This window comes from Polyodon spathula, chromosome 25, assembly GCF_017654505.1.
Source record: "Polyodon spathula isolate WHYD16114869_AA chromosome 25, ASM1765450v1, whole genome shotgun sequence".
Classification (NCBI taxonomy): Eukaryota; Metazoa; Chordata; class Actinopteri; order Acipenseriformes; family Polyodontidae; genus Polyodon; species Polyodon spathula.
Window position 1 is genome coordinate 6,757,273 of NC_054558.1, and position 22,999 is coordinate 6,780,271.

At 43.9% G+C, this 22,999-nt stretch overlaps 1 protein-coding gene across 1 annotated transcript in view; it reads right to left on the reverse strand.

Moving 5' to 3' along the window:
- Positions 1-410: 410 nt before the first annotated feature.
- Positions 411-22,999, reverse strand: part of LOC121299785 (neurofascin-like) — a 60,865-nt gene continuing 38,276 nt past the window's right edge. The window contains exons 13-27 of the mRNA XM_041227846.1: positions 22,696-22,862; positions 22,355-22,502; positions 20,922-21,046; positions 19,162-19,359; positions 18,643-18,713; positions 18,018-18,240; positions 17,431-17,543; positions 16,823-17,051; positions 16,430-16,552; positions 15,751-15,924; positions 6,608-6,739; positions 6,009-6,078; positions 4,135-4,146; positions 3,785-3,820; positions 411-2,477 (exon numbers count right to left, since the gene is read on the reverse strand). Of these exons, the coding sequence (XP_041083780.1) occupies positions 2,246-2,477; positions 3,785-3,820; positions 4,135-4,146; positions 6,009-6,078; positions 6,608-6,739; positions 15,751-15,924; positions 16,430-16,552; positions 16,823-17,051; positions 17,431-17,543; positions 18,018-18,240; positions 18,643-18,713; positions 19,162-19,359; positions 20,922-21,046; positions 22,355-22,502; positions 22,696-22,862 (2,053 nt within the window). The 3' untranslated portion in view covers positions 411-2,245. The remainder of the gene's footprint in view (positions 2,478-3,784; positions 3,821-4,134; positions 4,147-6,008; positions 6,079-6,607; positions 6,740-15,750; positions 15,925-16,429; positions 16,553-16,822; positions 17,052-17,430; positions 17,544-18,017; positions 18,241-18,642; positions 18,714-19,161; positions 19,360-20,921; positions 21,047-22,354; positions 22,503-22,695; positions 22,863-22,999) is intronic.

Here is a 22,999-nt window from a genome sequence, read left to right on the forward strand (position 1 = left end):
CCATTGAGCAATCACAAACAATTATGTGTGTCTCTAAAATAACAAGTCCAGTTCCAAATCCTTCAAAGGAATTGGGACTGGGAATTGATTTTAAAAACTACAGCTCTAACTACAGGCCCACTCTGCCTCCCAGTTCTTCAGCTCTAAGCACATAGTCAGAAAACACCCCAGTCCCTCAGCTCTACCCTTTTGTTAATCCACGTGTAAATACACAGGAATGGCACACCCCTATTTTGTTTCAATGCATGAAATGAACAACAAAAAAACAATAATAATCCAAAACAACTGAATGAACATCAGCATCTTTTACATATTTCACAAACTCAAATAGTCCTCAAAATACAGTGTCCTCCATTCCTTCCACTCAGCCGGCAACGGGGGGGGGGGGGGGGGGGAAAAAAAAAACTCCTCTTTTATCCGAGACGTGAGTTGAAATATCATGCTCCTTGGATCTTCATTTTATGTTCTGGGTTTCATTAACGGCCAACATAAATAAACCCCTCGCCACTTAAACCTTAAAACACCTTCTGCCATGCACACGCACACGCACACGCACACGCACACGCACACGCACACGCACGCACATGCACACACGCACACCCACAAGCACAGCAGTCCAGGGCCACTCAAACAAAGGTTTGCCAAGGCTGCATATAAATTACTAGATCAAGCGGTGTACCATTTTTTACAGAATAATGACAACAGGAGATTATTCATTTTACAGGGTCCAGTGAACGTGCAGGGGGACACAGAGGTCAAAGGGGTTTCGGTCTTAGCAGAAAGAAAAAGGCAAAAAGAAAGACTGGGTCCCGTTGGGAACCAGGGTTGATGTCAATATCCAAGCTGCTTGGTTGACTGCATCAGCTGTTAAAAGAGATGGCTAGGGGCTGGCTGTGTCGACTTCTGCCTCGCTGTCTTTGCGGCTCTCTCCTGATGACCTCTGCTTTAAATCCTTTCCCTTTTTTTTGGTCTCTCATCGTTTAAAGAGTTTTTTTCTCTTGACACGTCACAGGCATTTTCGTTTGGCAGTTTTAGTGTGTGTTTCGAGCGTTTACTGTGGTATTCTTTGCTATTTCTCTGGGAGTAAGATACACAGGGTGATGGTGGTGGGGAGAGGAGAGGAAGTGGGTCTGTCACATCTTCCCCCTCGGTTCAGTCAGTGGTGGGTGAGCCACTGCTTCTTGCTCCAGTGAGGCCGATCCGTGTCGCCCCATTGGTTTTTGATGCAGGGAGTCGCTGGAGCAGGGATGGGTGAGCTGGAGCAGGGGTGGGGTTGCTCTGGATACAATAAAAATAATCAGAAATGAAACAAAGGAGCAGGATTTTAAAACTGACCATGTGGGCAGCCTTCTCTTTGAGAGAACACCAAGCTTCTGCTCTCCAGTCATTGCAAAAATACCACCCAACCAGGGGTATTCTAGTTCGGGTTTTCCTTCCAGCTGGGTCCTCCATGCTGTTTTTGAACTGGTTTTCCATTGCACAATAAAGGCTACATGTTCTATAACAAGTCTACTTTGCAAAGTAAATTGCTTTTTTCCCTCCCATCATTTTTTTTTTTACGTTTATCATTCTGTGGGATGTTTTTCTAGCTGGCTATAGTTTCCGGTGCCTTGTCTTTGATTTTCCCATTACAGAAAGTCACATGACTCTGAAATCTTTTAACTGCGCAGATCCCACCTGTAGTATACTACATTATACAGCAGGCAGAGCCACATAAATAGAAGGTCAGATAACTTTGCATTAATCACTTTATACACACCAGACAACAAGACAAAAATTTACGCACTATTGATATCAATATGATAAAATCATCAGAACTGCTCTTGTATCTGACGGGTGCAGCTGTGCAATGGAAATGGCACGTCAATAAGCTTATATATGTATGTACAGGCCTGATTGGGACAAAGACCTGGAGCAGGATTCTCTTTCTGAAGAACCCTATCACCATGTCTCCTCTCACTCTCATCGCTGACCTACTTGGACTTCCTTTGCACTCTCCCACTTCTGCCTGTACTAAGGTTTAGAGTAGTAGGGTTAGGAAACTGGTCCCACTGTGGCTCCAACTTGGATCTTTCCTGCTGTAACTGTAGACCGGCTGGATCCAAGATGGTGAACACTGGGTGCAGTTTCCTGACCTGCTCCTATTCTTCGAACAGTGGTGTATGCCTGCGTGGTGTTCTTGGTTCTTGGTGTCTTTGTGTCAGTCAGCAGCACTCTCCCCCCTCCCCCACCCCCCATGGCAGGGTTACGCCAGCGAGTAGATGGCATTGACAGGAGACGTGGCCTCGGAGCTCTCGTTGCCCTCAGTTTCCTCCTTGTCCTTCTTGACGGTGTACTGGCCGATGAAGGAGCCGTCCTCATTGAACTGGCCATCCCCCCCTTCTCCGTAGTCCACCAGGCTGTCATCACTCTCCTGCTGTTTGATAGTCCCTTCCAGAGAGGTCTGGCTGCCCTGCAGGGGCTTGTTATCCTCATCGCTTTGGGGGGGGGGGGGGGGGGGGGGGGGGGGGGACACAGAGACGTCATTAAAATTACAAAACAAATTGCAGCGAAGCAACCGAGAAATTCCAGTCGGCTGGCACAACCCTTACAGAAATGATTGTACTGTATAACAGCATATTGGACACAGTGGAGTATATTCAATCGATCTAGATCGTCATTTAAAATCAAGCAAGCAGGGACCCCTTTGCGTTTAATGTTCTGTTAAACACAAAAAACACCTTTGTAAATTGTATATTGCTGTTTAGGTCAATTGAATGGTAACTGCAATCTGTCTAAATTGCTTATGCAGTATTAATTTTTTTGTACACCATGTAATGCGTAAGAATAGGCATTATTATAATGCAGTTTGTTGAAATACAGTATTGCACTTAGAAATCCTCAGCATATTAAGCATCTGCCCTGGCTATCAAACTGTGGCATATAAATATCCTACCTTATCTAGCTTTAAACAGAATTGCTAGCAATTGAATAATATTCTGTGGTTTCTAGCAGTTTCTGACAACTGCTATGCTGACTGGAGCATGAAACCCTAACAAATTGTTTTTAATGTACATCAGTCCACGGGCATTGGATCCAATTCCTGCATACCCATACACAATGCAAAATACCAAATGTCTACAATTGGTAAGAAAATCCCATGCATTTAACTGAAACACTTTTTCAACATCTGTTTAACAAAAGGAACCAACAAATCCCATACCGATTAATTTGTCAGTGCAGTGCAAAAACGCGGGTTAGAGTCTAGTTAATATCTATCTGCTGGCGCAAAGAGCAGAGATTTTAGTTCAAGCTGTGGCATTCCTCCTCGGCAATCAATGTGCATGTCCTTGTGAACAAGAGCTGTTGAGCCAAACGCTCCCATTCCAATTTCAAAAGCCGTGGGAACACAGGAAAACACAACGGAGATTGTTATTAGGTTAACTGTTCGGAGTCAAGTTTTCAGAAAAAGTGATTTTGGTTTTCAGAAAACATGAACTCGTGCCAACGCACTGAATGAGTCTCCAACATGCCACATGCAAGGGGTTACAAATGTGAACCGTGAAACACAAGTGACTTCAGGCAGAAACGAAGACACAAGAGAGAGCCACAACAAGCAACAACCCCCCCCCCCCCCCATCTCTCCATTAGCCAGAAACACATGAATTAGCAGCACCACATATTCATATCAATGAAACGTTAAATAAATACAATTAGGGGTTTTAATCATGAAACTTTCTTTTAATCCATTAATTCGAACATGGGACTGGTTTATTAATCCGTTAGTTAGATATTGTATACATACCGTTTAATATACGGAAGTGTGGTAACACGGTTTAACCTAAAACATGCAGTAAAATAATAACAAACAAATAATCACAACAGCTTTCAGTAAACGCCCTCTTGCTTTGCCCTCCCCCTTGAATAAGATGTTTACTGAAGAATTGTGAGTGTGTATCATTTTATCATTAATTAAAAAAACGGTCAATCAGCATTTCTCAAAAACACGCTAACCTGTGCGATTAATTAATTAACTGATTTAGATTTCTATTTCAATCTTCTAATAGAGATTAAAACCCCTGAATAAAATAAACAGTAAAAAATACAGGGTTCTGTAGCTGTGGGTTAGGTCCAGGGCTGTTACACACTCCATACCTTTCAAGAGACCTTCAATGGTCCAAGGAGAAAATAAAAGAGCACAACGACAAAGGGATAGGAAGAGAAAGAGAGAAAACGAGGATAGAAAAGGAAAGAGTGAGGAATCCAGGATGATTGGTAAAACCTTTTGTGACATTAATTACCCTCGCAGCACGTGTGCAAATACACAGTGATTAATGTCGCAGTAAATAAAGGGTTATGGACAACTTTTTTTATGTCACCCGTATGAGGAGGAGTATTGTAGTATTGTTCAGCGCCTGCCAAAAATACTACAACAGAGACTGGAAATGACTTATTACACAAGGCAATTTTTATTTCATGTTCCATTTTTCACAGTAGTGATTTGATGATAAGTTTGCAGGGAATAAACATCACCTCATACAGTATGCGTACCATAGGATTTCAGATGATACTATACTGTCAGAACATCTATCCAGCATTACTGTAATTCTCTGTATAAGTACAGTCTCTGTATAAGTATATATATATATATATATATATATATATATATATATATATATATATATATATATATACAGGCACACAAGAAACAAAAGTAGCACTAAGGTCGTTTTAACCCTGGTGTATTTCCCTTCCAGTATGGAATTAGCCAAAGCGTTTGTACAGTTGAGCTGCTTATATGTTTTACACCTTTCGAATGTATGATGTAATGTGTGATGTTATGGATGAATCTTATTGCTTATTCCTGAAAGAACAGCTCTCATTTTTAAACCTTCCTGTCGTACAGTATTGCGTTAAAAGCTTTGATAACCAGGCCTACCTCGCTAGCACAGCATAAGAAAAGTCTCTCAAGACAGGTATTGTTTTGCTGTTGGTCTTTGCCTTGACAGACGGTATCTTTACTTTAACTCAGGTGCGGCCTTCTTTATTTCTGCCACAACACTATGAGTTCACTTCCTGTGCTACAGGCAATAGGACCCCACCGCAACAGGAAGTAAACAGAGAAACTGACAGAAATCAAAGTCTGGAAAATAGGAAGATCAGCAACCAGACAGTAAGGTGCTTGAGAGATTGTTGATGTGCCAGTTTTTTTTTTTTTTTTTTTCCAGCCATGGCTACTAACCCTTTTAACAGAAATAAAAGGCAATTTAAAAATGAAGTACCTGTTCTCATTCCTTACGCAAAAGCAGCATTTATGAAAAAAGGGATACAAAATGAATGACGGGTCAGAACAGAGGATAGGTAAGACTTGCAGAAGAATTCAGAGCAATATTCCTAAGAATATGTGGCAGAACTTTATACAGTGTTACTTTTTAATTATCATGTGATCTAGTTACTGCAGGAGTGTAGATTTATATATCAGTTTTTATTGAAACTTAAATCGTTAATACAAATCTCCTTGTTATAATAGAACAGTTTTGTGATCACAAAATGGTTTGTGGCAGTAATTCAGTGTGGCATTTTTTTACATTTTCATTACACTGCAACTGCACAACTGCAATTTGCAACCAATGAATCTTAAAAAAATGCGCTACCAAAAGGGTGTAATAAAATCAGGTGGCCAATAAAACCAGGTGGAAACTGGAAAGCAAAGGGGACAGCCAGTCTACAGCCACTAACATTGAAGAGATTATCTAGTCATGTTCTAGCCTGTGTGCATTATCAACAACGTAGTCTGTCCTGCTTGTAAAGAAACAACACTGCTTCTATGGAAAAGGGCATACCTTTTTCCTTGAGCTACAGACTGATAAAGCATCACATTCGTTAGCCATTAAGGACAAATCTCAGCTCAATGGCTTTTCCTGATCTATCACAACCACCCTTTCAACTAACATTATCACCAATTGAAGCAGCAGGTTTTGCTGTCCGACAAAGTATTTTCTACACTGGAAATAGTAAAAGAGACGTACCGGTAATCGAAAGACCCATCCTGGTCCTTATGCTCCATGGGATCTAAAGGAAGGTCCTTTTTGTCCCGCACTGTAACATAAAGAATAACACCTGTTATTATATTCTGCTGACGCTAGACCAACACATGGAAATGTATGTGTATAAAACCCTATACCAATAAAAACGCTAAATGCAACGATGCAGGGGTGACACAAGGACAAGGAAAGACTTCATGCATGCCTTGCAAGAAAACGCCAAGGGATTTGAAAGACTTCAGCTTGAACAAGGACACGTCTGGAAGGATTTAGTCTGAAATCCTTTCTTATCAATGTATCTTATAGTAATTGCACAGATTGATTTAATCTTACATTTATGGGACGATCCTGTAGATTTTGTTTTTGTATGGGATGATTTCCGTTATATATCGGGATTTTATCCTGGTGGATGAAATAAATCTAAATAAAAAAAAAAATGTATATAATTGGATAACTGCCTAACCGTACATATCAAATGGGCTAAGGGATACACATATATTTGCTTGTTTTGGCGTGACGGTCATAGTCAAGTTAAAATGCCCGTCCAGTCTGTCTGTCTGTCTGTCTGCCTGTCCGTCCCGTACCTGGATACTTGCCTCCGCGGCTCCTCTTTATGAAGCAGACGATGAGGAGGATCAGCACCAGCAGAGCGATGGCGCACATCAGCCCGATGAACCAGCCCTGGGTGGCGATGTCCACGTGGTCCTTGGTGTACGCTGTGATAGTGCGACGAGAGAGAGAGAGAGAGAGAGAGAGAGAGAGAGAGAGAGAGAGAGAGAGAGAGAGAGAGAGAGAGAGAGAGGTTGTGAATCAATGAGGCTCTGGAAACCATTCATTCAGAGCCTGAAATACCAACCTGGTTCTCAGATTCAGGTCCATCCATCTCTACAACATCTTCATATCTGACCTCTGAGCATTGTCACACACATAGGCCTTCATTCCCAGGCCTCAGAGCACTTCTATAATTCACCTTCTCAGTTTCAGGCTCTTCTGACTTGAGATTTTACACTCTCATTACAAGTTCCACAACCTTCAGCTTAGCAGTACAAGGCGTCTAACTTGAATCACTTCTGTGAAGTGACAGGAACCCCCAGAAGTGTGAGCCCTGTGGAAAACTCAAGGTGGAGTGAGATAATCACTCCTCAAGACTGGAATAATGTGATACAGACAACTAGCACGGCTCACAAACCCATTTCTAACCCATGGGTTTATGGAGATGATTTATTAAGTCACAAAGCCGGAACAGATAATCACAAGCATGTCTGATATGGCAAGAATTGTAGCGCTTTGCTTTCAGAGACCTATTCCTCTGGTATTTGTTTGAACTGAAGCATTAAGTCAACAACTTGTTACCATAAAACAGCTTAAAGCACACTCCTGCTAAAATGCTCCTGCTGAACACTGCAGTGTAAATGAATCAGTAGTATTAGTAGATAGATGTTAATGTAGTTTGCTTTTACATAAATGGGATTTGAAAATAGTAATCTCCAATACTGTAGTTTTCCCAAGACATTCCACCCTTTTTTTAAGCCGCAAAAGCCCTGTCTTCATTTGTGCACAGCCTTGGATGCTGGGCCCAAGCTAAGGTCTAAACCCCTGTGCAAGAGTCAGGCCAGAGTTCCAAAGATTCTACTCGCAAGTACTGCCAGCAGGGCTTCAGCCGCTAATACATAGCTTAAAAAAGCACTACACCAGCTTTAGGTTGAAAAGCCCCAGCACAGACACCCGAGTGGGGTTACAAGGGGGTGCCTGCCTCACCTGCGCTGGTCTCAAAGGGGACGGTCTTGCTGCTGATGAAGTTGTACTCTCGAGAGTAAACCCGCACACTGTACTTGGCCCCCTCCGCCAGCCCAGCCAGCTTGACGGGGGTCTCGTGTTTGACCGTCACGCTTCTCACTGTCTTGTTACCTGAGAGATAAGAGACGGCCGTCACGGGAGCAAGAGGAGAAGGTGGGTGGCTCCACAGAGGCGAGGCAGGTCGCTAGGTAACACATGGCAGCTACAGGAAGTGCAATGGATTGTGGGTGCAATGAGTTCTGCTCCTGTTGAGTCTGGTGCTCGGCATTCTCTATTTGAGCAAAACAAACTTAATTACAGTATAATTATGGATCAACTAAAACTGCAACGATGCAGAAGCATGTGTAATTGCGTTGTAATTAGAGCTAGTTAATGTAAAGTGAAAACCAAAATAGTATAGAAGTGTTTGGTTTATGCATAGCATACACTGCCATCAGGTGCCCAACTGCTGTAACTGCAGCACGGCTCTTAAAGGCATAGTCCGCTTCGAGCAACGAGGAACAGAAACCATATTTATTGGGGCCTTTCCTGGAATGTCAGTGATGTCATCGCCCCCTCTGGATGTTTGTGATGTCATCACATAATGGGCACGCACTTGATGACATCAGAAAAAAAGAAAGACTTGTAGCATGCTGATGATGTCATCAACCCACAGCAAAGCTCATGACGGAACCAACAGCTCCTAGTTTTTGGAATTCAAACCACTGCCTCGAGCCAGAGCTGGCCCTGGGAGCGATCGCAGGCGAATCAACTGCCTGTTTTGATTGCAAACAAGAAGTTCCAACAACAGAATGCTGTTAAAAGGATATCATGAGAACATAAAGACTTCCCGTCTAAGCATTTGTCCAGCTTCTTTAGAGTTTGCTGAAAACCAAACTGTAACCAAATGCCTTTTACACAAAACTCCCAGATTCTCAAAGCCCGTTAAATTCTCAAAGCTCTCTCTCTAAATGTCCTTCCAGTTTAAAAAAAAAAAAAAAAGGTCTCAATAACGATTTGAAGGAAAACGCTTTGAGAATCCATTGTGTTACACTGTTTCAGAAGTTCTAAACATTCCAAAAACCGCCGCTTGCAACAGGCTGATGATGTCGTCATTTCAAGTCACACTCATGATTTCATCCTCCTGCAGCAAGCTTGCAAAGACTGTGCAGCGCTCTACTTGGATTCTAATGAATGGAGAGAAGGAGAGGGCAGGAGGAGGGCATGCAGGCAGGAAGCTCAACCAGAATACATAAGCTACAAAGTTTCGTAAAGCTCAGTGATGTCCCTTTAGGAAACCCACAACACATGTCTGCATCTTCCAGTAGAACACTTCTACTGGTCCCCAACACCATCAACTGTTTTTCAAAGGCATGGATTAAAATGCTATCCCCTTTATGCTGTATTGTTCCTTTATATTTTATAGCTAAATTGGATTGAAGCTACGTATTTGAGAAATCAGTTTTAAAAAACGATCCTGCATGCAAACCCCATTATGAGCTGAAATTGGGACCCTGGTCAGGATTGCAGACTGGCAGAACTCGAGCTCTCCACCTCTCACTGATGGTGGAAGTTAACTAATGAGCATCCAGTGTGAAGGACGCGAGAGGCGGGTTTTAAACCTCAGACAACAGAAAAGAAAAATGTTGGCAGAACATGAGGGCTGTGAGTATATTATGCTGTCGGCGAAATACTGGAGGTTGGTAAACAGCAGTTTTACAAAAAAAGTGACTCTCATGAGTGATCGTTGACAGTGGCAGCCCCATGGTGCAGGTGGGTAAGACGAAGGGACTTATAGGGATTCACCTGCAGAAATAAACCAGCTGGAACTGGGAGTGATGGGAGAATCCCTGAGGGACAACAACTGAATTCAACTCGCCCACCCAAGGACAGAAAGCACACAACTGACACATCAGCCAGGGCACAGCACTAGCTACAGTGTGACCAATAACTATTGCTATGAGCCAGATTCCTCTCCCTGAATGCCATCTTGGAAGGGAGCTCAGTCACAACCACAATTCAGGGGTGCTTTATTACTTTTTATATCAGCTTAGGCATACAAAGAAGTAGAAGGCTGAAGAGCAGCTAAGGTTCTGCAAGGTTATTGTTTCACGTAGCGCTTCTTGTGTAGCAGGTGACAAACATAGAAGAAGCGCTGAGAGATGTTTCCTCAGAGAAGGACTGCCATTGAGCAAACCAAAGCAAGCCATGTTAAATGTGCTTAACTCAGCTGTTCAATTTGTCTCAGCCTTCGAAGATGGCTTCCCCCTCCACCCCACCCCCAGATGAAAGTCAAATCATCCGCAGCTGCTGGCGAGCAAGCTCCCAGTCCTTACTGTCAGTGTACTCAATGACAAACTCGGTGGCGTCTGGAAGGAAGTTGTGAGTCCAGCTGATATTAACATAGTTACTGTTAGGAGAGACCGTCAGGTTCCAGATCTGTCTGCTCACAGGGGTTTCTGTGCACAACCGATTGGAGAGGCAGTGTTAATACAGAGGGGTGTGCAGGACAGGCACACAACCTCTCACACAATCACACACACACACACACACACACACACACACACACAAACCAGATTTCGAATCTTTACAGTACAACACCACGTTATACTGCAGCAGCACGAGGCCCAAGTTGTGCTGCAGTGGCGCCAAGGCACTTTACATAACACCCTTGACAAGACATTACATTACACTGCACCAGCGGCGTTCATGCAGAATGAACATAGTCCAGTTTTAGTGCAGTGGCATAAGACAAATGTATGCAAACGTTAGACTGTTTTGCCACAAGCCTGGATTATCCTGTATTGTTACAAGACCACATGACAGTGCAGCTGGACAGAACAGCATGATACTGTAGTGGCAGATTTGCTCTAGGGTAGCATCCAGTTGTATTAATACAGCAAGAATTCAATTAACCTGCAGAAAGCACTAGATACAGTAGCACAAGAACATGCCAAAGACCATATTATACTATAATAACATAACATCCTGTAATACTGCAGCGTACATACTGTACAATTAAGGACTGAAACACATAACAGCGTATAGCAGAAATCCTTGTAAAACAGAACAAACTGACAAATGAAATACCACGCATTTGAATGTGGGTGATAGCTGACAAAGGACTCTTGGTTGTAGTCGTCATGGCGACAGTAGTAGCAGTGGGAGTTGGAGCTGGAGTAGTAGTAGTGGTAGTAGCAGCAGTAGTAGTTGTGGTGGTGGTGGTGCTGGGAGAGGTATCAGCGCTTACCAAAACCGTTGGGGTGGGTGGTAGCGACGGAACGACTAAAGAAGGGGAAAACATCAATATATTAACAGAAAAGAGCACAGAAATAAAAGAAATGAAGCAATATTGATTTGACATGAAGGCTTGTTGACCCCGGGCCTAGTTTGGCCTAGCCTGTGTACCAGGCAGAGGGCCTCAGTGCATAGGTCTCAAGTTTCACCTACTGGAATGCTGCTCAGTAAATGGAGCGTACATACAATGCTGATAATCACAAACGTCAATTTGAGGGTCTGACCCACGAAATGCAGATGACTTGGGTGGTGTGCAGTGAAGCTGGTACCCAGGCTAGGGTTAGTCTGGACAGCCCAGGAATTCTAACATGCATCTTTTCAGTGATGACTGTCCAACCGTGCTTCCGATCACTGGAAGAGTATTCAGAACTCAAAGAGGCACACAGGGGCTGCGTTTTTAATTATCTCTTCCTAGACTGTCCTAAACCTTGTACGGATTACAGAGAGCAAAAGGAGATGAGATTCAAATATAAATTGGGAAAAAAAGTGGATTACTTGTCAAAAAGTCTTACAGAACCCCATTACTGATTGTAATCGCCAAGTCTAACTTAAAACAGAAATTCCTTTTCAAATCTTTGGTTTCACCCATGTGCTACGCAAAGAAGTGTATCATAAGAAACTACAATTAATGTACAGCATTATCATATTTTAGTTTCCAGAAGTTCAAGAAAAGATGCATGCTTTTCTATTTTCTATTTTAATATTTGCCCATTTAAAGCAACATTCTCCCAGCTGCATTTGATAGTTTTATTGTCATCTGGAACAGAGCTGCCCTCGTCCTTGCGCGTGCAATGCAGTCTCATTCCCCCCCCCCCCCCTAGTGGCCAAGCCCTTCAACAGCAAGATATTCAGCTTTTTAGCCTGGCGATATGTTCACACCTTTAAAGTCAATTTTTAAAAACTAGAAATAAACAAAAATCTGCTTAAATTGAAACATGACAAGGTTTAAACCTTGCACTGAGACAAAGCTTAGCAAATCCGACCGTTTCTTAATCCCTTTCCCCATCTCCGTTTCTCTGGGTTCCCGGATCTTGATTAATCTCATACTAACGTGACTTATAATCAGATAGGAGCAGCTCCTGGGATAATACTGCTTCACAAAACAGTGGGCAATCCATTTCCTACCTCTTTTTAGCTGTATTAACAATGCTAATGGGCCCACTTTTATTTTGCTGACATTATTTTAGTTATTCACTTGATTTTTTTTTAATGTAGATGAACCACTACTGCATCTTGGTACAGTTGCTGTAGCTCACATGGTTGGAATGCCACCAAGCATTTGGAGTGAGTTTGACCTACAACACCAGGAAGTACTAGGAAGTAGCAACAACTTTTCATCTGCAGTGTCGTCTTTCAGATTTCAGCATCCTCCAAACTGAAATATAAAACACAAGCAAACGAGCCAAAAGATCTACAGCAGAATTAAAAGGGGAAAGTCACAATCTTGGATAGTGCTAATAGGAGGTAAGAAAATAGATTTTACAATCTTAGTAATCACTTTTAGCACCGTACACTTGAAAAAAGTCTTTGACAAGCGGCACTCATGCTTTTGCAAGAAAGATCACTGCTTTCTGTGGCACCAAAGCAGTTCATCTGCACAGTCAATAGTACATGCATGCATTGCTGAAGCTTAATCTCTTGCCAAGCTGAATCTCTTGCCACCAGTGCACAGAGAAAGTCAGTCATGCTCTCGCGGCCAGGAATCAAGAGAATTAAAGCAGCTGGCAAACACTTGGATGACCATGAAGAATATGATCCAGTTTGTAATTGCCAACCTTTACATCATGAGCTTTGGAATAGAATGACATCATGAGTTCATGAACGTTAACATCAAACAAGCAAAAATATTAGTCATGCCGTCATACACCTAAGTATCTCCGTTGTTTGGTTTCAACACGTGAAACCAGAGAGTCGCCAGCTAGCACCAGTGGATACGTCTACTGGTGGGGAATGGGTGCTGCTGTCTACCTGAAATGCCATTTCACAGAATAATTCAATGCACCTTTCAACAGGTTCTTGTTAATTATTGACTCCAATACAGAGGGAACCCAAGCTGTCATAAATGGTCATGCTACAGAATTCAGTGAGTGCAGCAAGTATTTTTTTCTGTTCTGGACAGAATCCTAATATGCAGAATTGAAATACATTACATGTTAGTGTTATTCACTCTAACCGCTAACCTTCTCAAACCTATTACTTTCTTCTGAGCTACTGGACACTGCATCTTCCACACTGCAGCCCAGGACTCTAACCACTGAGCTACTCAAACCCACTCCCATTCATTCTGCGTCCCAGTGTTTTAATCTTTTAATGGACAGGATAACCCTGAAATTAGTTACCTGGACAAGACGCTTGATATTTTTGCAAACGCATACCAGTAATTAACAACAGACAAATACATTCTTAGTGAGGAGGCATTAGAAAGGAACACAGGGACGTTTTCCTGTAGTGTCGGTTTCAAACGCTGATTTAGCCGCATGCTCCGAGACAAACCCTACACAGAGGGCTGAGGGGGGAGTGATTGGAAGGCCGTCAGGGATCGGAATGAAGAATTGTAAAGGTATGCAGACTGGACCTCAGTCAGGATTTTGAGAGTTTGGATGGCCATGCCAGTTGTTTTTGGAGCACATCTACAGTGCACAGAGACAACCACTAATTGTTGATATATGAGTGATTATTACATTAGGAATATTATTTGATAAGAGTGTGGTGTACCCTTGAAGTCTGGCCCACTGTGTTTCACAAATGCAGGACTCTCATGAACATGGGTTCAAGTTTTTCACTTCGATCTCTGAGGGTGAGGATCCATAGAGTGTATAGTACAGACAGAGAGACAGACAGGCAGGCAGGCAGGCAGACAGACAGCAAGACAGACAGACTGTGCAGTACAGCTAGAGGGCTGGTTCCAGTACAGTGCACAGGAAAAAGCTGCACAGTACATAGAGAGGAGCTCTGAGGTGCAACGATCCCAAACTACCTTAAGAACCAATCACTTACCATGTTTGTTTTGATTTACTCCCTGCTAGTGCGCTTTTTGGACATGTTTGAATTACATTTGTCACGAGCCACCCCATACAGGGGTTATCCTACACCAGGGGTGTCAAAAAGTGGGTTATATAAAATGAAACAAATGATATAGTTGTTTTCCCCACTAAGAAATATCACATATGAATATATGGATCAATCATTGCATCCCTTTGATAAACTGGCTCTGTACTGGCTGACTCATTCACAGGCTGTGCTGCACAGATCTGGACGGAAGGGCAGACGGGCAGACAGTCAGACTCTGCCCATTTCCCGTTACCTACTCCAGCTGGTACAGTACCTGAGCTGGCATTCACTTCAGTCAACACCAATGGAGGGGGAAAAGGAGACAGGAGAGAGATAAGGAAAAGAAGGAAAAAAAGACACACAGGAAGTAAAGGAGGTCAAGAAAGAGAAAAACAGTTAATAGGAAGAATGTCTGTCACACCACGAAGCAAATCCAAAAGAACGTTATCTCAGCAAAAAACAACACAGAGAACACACAGACATGCAGAACCTGCGCTGCACTGAAGAATCATACTCAACGACTGCAAAAACAGATTACTATAGCAGAACAATAATAATAACACAAAACACCTTACTTATACATTGCCTTTCATGATAAATGATCCCAGGGCATTCCACAATAAAACCATTCAAAAAAGAATCAAACAGCGTCATTATGGAACCCATCAAAACCTTTTAAAATAAACTCTGGAGTGGATTTCACTATGTAACACAATTTTTGTTCCTGGGTAGTAAGTGTTATTTCCTAATTGCTTATGCCTCAAAAGTATAGAAAATGGCTATTATTTCTCACAAACTTTGCTTTTGTGACCAGGCCAGTAATATTTCAAAATATCACTATTTCCAATGGGAAAATGGGCAAATGTGTGTCTTTTCGTTCACATAAAGTCAGAAAAAAACAACATATGAATCCAAATTAACATGTATTTATACTAAAGCAATACAAAGACGACTACAAAAGATTTAGAAGTGAGTTGTTTTTTGAGATTTACAATTATATTGTATTTACAGTATAATTGTAAATCTCGAAAAACTATGAACTTCCCCCCTTTTGACTTATACGTTACCCCCGATCTCACTTGGTTTTTTGAAAAATGTGTGAACTAAAAGACACACATTTGCCCATTTTCCCATTGGAAATAGTGATATTTTGAAATATCACTGTCCTGGTCACAAAACCAAAGTTTGTGGGGAATAATAGCCATGTTCTATACTTTTGAGGCATAAGCAATTAGGAAATAACACTTACTACCCAGGAACAAAAAAAATAATAATTTTTGTTACAGTGTTTTCAAACATGAAGGGATAACTGAATATTGCACATGGACTAGCGACAAATAACTGCAACTAATTCCATCTCAAATTACATGCAAAATGATTTTGGTGGCCTCACAAAACCACCACATTAAGCACAACTGTATCTACTGCAAGGTTCAGATTCCCAGCCCTCAGTTCTAACTGCTACGCCACCCTTCCTACAGCTGGAATTCAATCAGAGTCTCCCTTGTCCAGACTATATCCCCATCACCACTGCCAGGCCAGCTGCTATGGGCAGTATTTCTGTCTCCCCTGCAAGGGTTAACCCAGACCACGCAGCTCCTACCTTCGTTGGCGAAGTCGGGAGACTCCTCGATGTACACCTCTCCTGAACCCACTTGCGTCCGGGCGCTCAGATAAAACTTGTATCGCGTGTAGCGGTCACTTCGTCGCAGCGTGTAACTGGTGGTGTTGGCAGAGAGGTTCTCTGTTATCATCTTGCCAGTCCGAGACCCATTCACTGGAAGAAAGAGGAGGCAGAGCTCGGACAGAGCGGGCACACACAGGTCGGATGGGAAGTGTGAACACTGTTCAGCTATAGTTTTATTCACAAGTTGGATGGGAAATGTGAACACTGTTCAGCTATAGTTTTAGTCACAAGTTGGATGGGACATGTGAACACTGTTCAGCTATAGTTTTATTCACAGGTCAGATGGGAAGTGTGAACACTGTTCAGCTATAGTTTTATTCACAGGTCAGATGGGAAAGTTGTGAACACTGTTCAGCTATAGTTTTATTCACAGGTCAGATGGGAAGTGTGAACACTGTTCAGCTATAGTTTTATTCACAGGTCAGATGGGAAGTGTGAACACTGTTCAGCTATAGTTTTATTCACAGGTCAGATGGGAAGTGTGAACACTGTTCAGCTATAGTTTTATTCACAGGTCAGATGGGAAGTGTGAACACTGTTCAGCTATAGTTTTATTCACAGGTTGGATAGGACGTGTGAACGCTATTCAGCTCACCAGTCTGGTACTTGAGGAGGTATCCTGTGATGATGCCGTTAGGCTCCACTGGGTGGTCCCAGTCCAGGTATATGGCGTCCACGTTCCTCTGCTGAATTCGTAAGTATTTTGGGACAGCAGGCACTGAAGAGCAAGGAGACACATTATCTGGTGTAACATATGTACTCCCTTATAAAAGATTACCACAGTAAATAGACAGAGTAGGTTTACAGTTTTTAGGTTTGCCATGTTTTTTTTTTTCATACATGTGTAACCATACCTCTTTACCGTGCTTATCTATTAATTACCATAGTGTTACATGTTGCTTTTACTATGGTGCACTCCTGTAAGGGTTTATCCACTGGAACACTCCCAATCTGCTCAGAGAAATAGAATGTGAACACTGGAGCGTACCTCCCTCGGGGGTCTGGAAGTCCACTGTGACGGAGGGAGGCCCCTCCCCCCTGCCGTTTACAGCCACCATATACAGCTTGTAGTTGCTGTAGGGGAAGAGACCGGACACCACACCTGAGGGCCTGGACGTCCACGAAGTAAAGCTGGTCCATTTCTTCACCCGAGACACACTGAGACCCCACTCGACCCGAGTACAGGTCTTCATTTCGAAATCAACCCATATGCTGGACTCACTCCTCCGCCGCGCGAAGGCACCTGCATTAGACACGTCCTCGTTAGTAACGTCTGTCAACAAGGGTGTGGATCAACCGGGCTGGGGGGGGGGGGGGGGGGGGGGGTGCTTGAACAACCCATATCTGATACATCATCCCAAGGAACTGGTACAGCAATGAAGAGCCCAGATCATACCAGCCCTGATCAGGGTCATGCACTAACCTTACTAAAGTATGAGAAAAAATCTAGTAAAAGTAATTTAAAAAAAAAAAGGTAATTTACAATCAAGCCAACTCTTAAAAACTTTGGAGCTATGACAAAATTAAGTTCCATTGTCCCTCACAATGTTATGTCCAAATCTTCCTGAGAGGGCGGATCTAAAGAACCTGGCTGACCTTGTATTCCTTCAGCTCCCCTTGCACGCTCTCTGCTGAGACATGGGTCCAGTACACCACGGCTTTGGTGGCGGATGGCCTGACCCGTAAGTTGCTGGGGGCTGATCTGGGGTCTGGAAAGAAACCAGTGCCACAAGGGTTAAGATGCGCTCAAGTGTTGACAAATCAGTCCCTCAGCTCTAACCACGAGGTCGCACTGCTTCCCTCCCAGTCCTAAGCTCTAACACCAGAGCAAACTTTATCTCTCCCAGCCTCTTATCTTATACCACTAGCCACACTGCCTCCCATCTCAGTCCCCCAGCGTTAACCAGTAGACCACACTGCTGGAAACCCATCACTACAACAACAACAGATGGTTCATTGAGAAGTCTTATAGTCCGTTGTTTGCCTACAGGTCATGGAAAATGTAAGGGATTAATCAGAGTGGTCACTACAGAGAGGAAGGCCATTAATGCAGGTCTGATGTAACTGCACATGTTGCCCTTTAAAATATAAAATTACAGTGCAGCACAATACCTGCGCCAGTAGTCTAGATTGCAGCACCGCGATGTGACAGCGCGCCCTCTAGTGGCGAAGGTGGTACTCACAGTCCTCCCCCGAGTAGCCGATCACTACGGGGCCCTCAGGGCCCAGCCCGAAGTCGTTCTGAGCCTGCACTCTGATCTCATAGGGGATGTAGGTGTCGGTGTCGGTCACGACGTACTTCAGGTACGTGGTCGTGATGTTCTTCCACTCCTCACGGGAGTCCCTCCGCCGCCACCACACCACGTAGCGAAAGTTAGGTCCGTTTTGATCCATCCCCGGAATCATCTACACAGGGAGGGAGCGACACAACAGGTCCCAATGCACTCACCGCGTGGGGAATCTATTCACTGTTTAACTGTTTTTAACCTGTTCATTTCCACAGGGTGTCCCATACAACAGCCGAGGTCATATATTATGCTGATCAGGATGTTCCCTGTTGAATCAGGTGGCCACACCCCATTGACAATCTACATCACAATGACCTGCATTAGTCCCTCTTTGCTTAAAGGCATTTCACACCTGAAAGAAATACTTTATCGGTCACCCTGTAGTTTCGTAATATATCACCATGTATTTTTCTCCTGTTCAGAAAAATGGTGCATGTGAAAGCTTGGAGGAAAATGCTGTATAATGCTCCCAGTATATTCTCAAACCATGCCACCTGTAACTTTCAAAGGCCAGTCTTACCTCCCAGGTGATCTCCATGTTCGTCTTCCTCGAACCCTTACCGCGAATGCCCTGGGGAATTAACTCTGGAGCTGAAACAGACACACACAGCGCATGTCAGAGCCAAACAAACCATGCATGGAAACCAGGCTGAAAAGCACTCTGCACGGGACCTCATTGCTACCAAAATAAAAAATGAAGAACTTCGAAAGCCACAGTGGCCTGATTGTCACGCCACACGCACACACCACAATGACAATGACCACGGCTCGAAACCCACACGAGCCCTGCACCCAGTCCTGGGTTCAGAAATACCTTCCTCCTTTACAGCTGTGTGAAAAACTCCTATTAGTAAACCTGCAGGTGAGACTTACTCCTGCTGTGACTAGTGAGATCCATTGAGAGCTGATTTACCAGCAGCCTGACTGTTCAACCACCTGCCACTTGAACATTGTTATAGACATTTGTGAAACCCAAGACTGGGTGCAGGCCTGGTGCGAGTTTAAAGCCCTGTGATTCCCCCACTCCCTGGTCACTCACGGGCCCCGCTGGTCTGGTAGCGCTCGGACGGCTGGCTGGGGTTGCTGGCTCCGATCTCATTGATAGCCAGGACGCGGAACTGGTAGTTGACGTAGGGAGACAGCTGCAGGATGACGGAGTTGAGGTTGCCGGGGTAACTGGATAGATTGTGCCACTTCCCTCTCTCCCATCGGTCCTCTTCATACTGAACGAGGAACTCTGAGAAGAGACAGGGAGGACTGAGAGGGTGAGGAAGAGCTACAGAGTTACGAGGCAAGCAGAAATGAGGACCGGAGAGACTCTCCCAGTGGTGGTGTCACCCAAGACAAGGAGTCACTTTTGCGGCGAAGGGAGGGAAGGAGGAGGGATGGAAGGTTAGCGAGCTGGATGACATACCTGTAATTGGGCTGTGGTTATCATCCTGGAGGTCTCGCCACTTCCTTCCGAGGTCGGGTTACCCTTGCCGTCACGGCGAAGTTCTGTCTCACTTACCTGTAATGGGTCGGTCAGTTGATCATTTGGATTGTGTTCCCCCAAAGGTCCTCCCCTGACGGATCACTCAGGTGGGACACTAAGGGGGGGGTTGAAGGGACCCCCAGTGAGTGCCCCCGGGGGCTAACCAGACCCAAATCGCCCCGAGCCCTACACCCCCGCCACCCCCAACGACCGAGGCTAAAAGAAGTCCTCACGCTCTCCCACTGCAGGGTCCCCAATTTTTCCAGGTGTTAACACCCCCAGGGAAGAAAGTCCCCCTAAGCTCCACCTTCCCCTTCTTCCCCTGTCCCCTCCCCAGACTCTTCCCCTGATCCCTTTATTTCCCCGCCAATGGTTCCTACAGGGGGGGGGGGGGGGGGGGGGTCTAGGGGGGGGGGGGGGGGGGGGGGGGGGGGGTATTAGGTGTCCTTGTGAACTACCCGCCAAGAAAATGGGTGGGGGGGGGGGGGGGGGGGGGGGGGGTATTTAAAACAGAAGTAATTTAAAGAACCTCCTAAAACCCACAGATTTTGTCCACTTCGGTTCGGGTCCTTACATACATAAAGACTCTTTCCTCCTAACCACCACAGATTTTGTCCACTTCGGTTCGGGTCCTTACATACATAAAGACTCTTAATAATCTACCCACTAAAGAACATCCAGCCACAGCTTCATTAAAATTGGATAAGCAGGTTTCTACACGTCCGTACAAGTGTGTGACACACAGGCGCCTCCTCTAGAAATGACAGGACACTCTGATCTACAGTCACGCAGTCTCTGTAAGAGTTGGGTAGCAAGCATGATATATAAATATTTTCAATAGCTTGACTCATTAGACATACAAATAGCAATTAAAACAACTCAAATTAACAAACAAACAATCGTTACCTGGAATTATTCCAGTACGGCTGGTAGAAGTTAATGTTGATTCTGTGATATGAAAAGTTAAAAGTCAAATGTTAGTTTTCTATTAGTATTGCAATTCAAACTCACTGCAGGGTAGTAGCATCGAGGGGACTGGGTTTGGGGGATATGGTTACAGCACTGGGGTGCATAAACTTATTATTATTATTATTATTATTATTATTATTATTATTTATTATTATTATTATTATTATTATTATTATTAATAATCAGCAACAGTTGTTGGTTGTTTTTTTTTACCATACATGTGTGTGTGTGTGCAAGGGTGTTTTACTCTGCTTTACTGCACTTTGCTATGGTATTCCATGGCATAGCACAGTCCACATCAGCGTGTGTGTGTGAGTGTGCGTGTATTGGTGTGATGGAGCTGAATTCAGGCGTACCCAAGACAGTGAGGCGCGCTGTGGCAGAGTCTTCATCCAGCTCAGTGCTCACCACACAAGTGTAAAGCCCCTCGTCGTTCTCATTCACATTTCTGATGGTCATCGATTCCTCGTCTTTCTTCACCCTGCAGGGGTCAGGAGAGAGGAGGTTGAAGATGCCGAGTATGAGTAAGGGAGAGGGGGGGGAAGAGGTGGAAGGGTTAAAGTTGCAGGGAGATGATTAAGAGAGAGGGGAAATGGGAGAGAAAGAGAATTGGAGAGAAGAGGGTGTGAGGGGTAAGAGGGGGGGAGTAGGAAGTAGGATGATTAAAAGTGAGGCGTGGTGTGGTGGAATGAGCCAGGATGAGGTAAAAGAAGTGCGAAGAGGAAAGAAAGACAGACAGAGAGGGGAGAGTAAAGAGTCAGGGCAGGGAATAGTTGGGTGTTTAGTTTGTAAGCTGCGTGATGAATTGTAGTCAATGATAAAAAAAATGCACTGCAATGACAGTGAGTAACCTTTGTTAGGAGAGCCTGTATATATATATATATGAATATGATGCGCTTGGTTAAAGCTGATAATAGATTATTGTGCTGTGATCAGAGTTGTGATATTGATTTTTATTCAGCATTAACAAGTTATTTAAGACAATCCCTAATTGCCACTGGTAATGAATGTTAATAAATAGGCTTTCTGTTTTTGTCAGAGTAAAAATGTGCTTTAGATATGCTCATTTTAAATGAACTGACTGCATTTAAGGATTGCATGGTAGGGTTTTATACCGTTGGAAAAATATCATAACCATTTAAAAATAGGCTTGAACTATTCAAGTATATTCAAGAATCGGTTTGCAAAATTTATAAAAGTCGTGTTTGAAAATGTATTTGACGTTAGTGATTATTTATGACACAGCATATTGCATGTTGCAAAACAATAATAAATAATTGGATAGTTAACAAAGAAATAAACTGTTTTAGCTCCACACTGGTTGTCAAATGATATGAAATTATTTTAAGAGATGATTTAAGCCCCAAAATATAAGTTTGTTTTTTGTTACATATTCATGGTCGTCATTGTCCGGGGGTCCTACCTGGGATAGAACATTCCCTCCACCTCCTTCAACCACTTTCCTACAGTCTGTACAAAACCTCTTCAAAATACAACATAACAATAGAACACATTAGGGCAGACGCAACGCAAAGCTGGCATTTCAAATGAATTAGGCACAACTAAAGAGTCTTCTGCTTTGACCAGAACGCATAACATATTGTCCAGTTTACACTTCCAGCATGTAATATAAACTCTGATAAGGAATAATCATTAGACACTGGGGAGCAGATCAAGTTTTAGCAATGTGTGTGTGTGTGTGTGTGTGTGTGTGTGTGTGTGTTGTGTGTGTGTGCGATTGAATCCCTCTGTCGCCCCATGTCGGGTGGGTGATGGATCTGCCCCTCACCTCCAGCCCAAGGTCAGCGCTTTGTCGTCTTTGAGCCAGATGACGGTGGGGCGCATGGTTGGGTCGTGCTTGATGCGGCAGTCGAACCGGGCCGGCGTGCCCTGCTTCGCCATCAGGTCCTCCGGGCCTCGGATGATCCGAGTGGGCTCTGAAACAGGACCAGAACCATCAACTGCGAGAAAACCTCAATGTAAACCAAGATATACTGTGTGCTTATAAAGGACCAGATTGATTGCTAGACATCACATTACACAGAAACTCTCAGAACACATTTCAAAATCACTTTAGCTGGCCGTTTGGAAAGCCAGGAGAAGCCCTGAGGAATGCTGAGTTTCTCTGACCTTTGACCTCGAGGCGGACCTGGTTCTCGGCCTTGCCCAGGATGTTTGTCGCCACGCAGGTGTAGGTGCCCTGGTCCTCCTTGCGAGCACGCTTGATCTCCAGAGTCCCGTTGTCGTAGACGCGGTACTGCCCCCCGTCCAGGTTACTGCCCTGTCCGTTCTTAAACCTACAGGAACAAACAGAGACATGGAACAACAAATTCAACTGCACCGGCAAAGGGGCTGGACCTGTATCCAGCCCTGCTTTACATCAGCTGCTTCTCAACCCAAATTTATGGAACTGCACTGTTAGATACCATTCCTT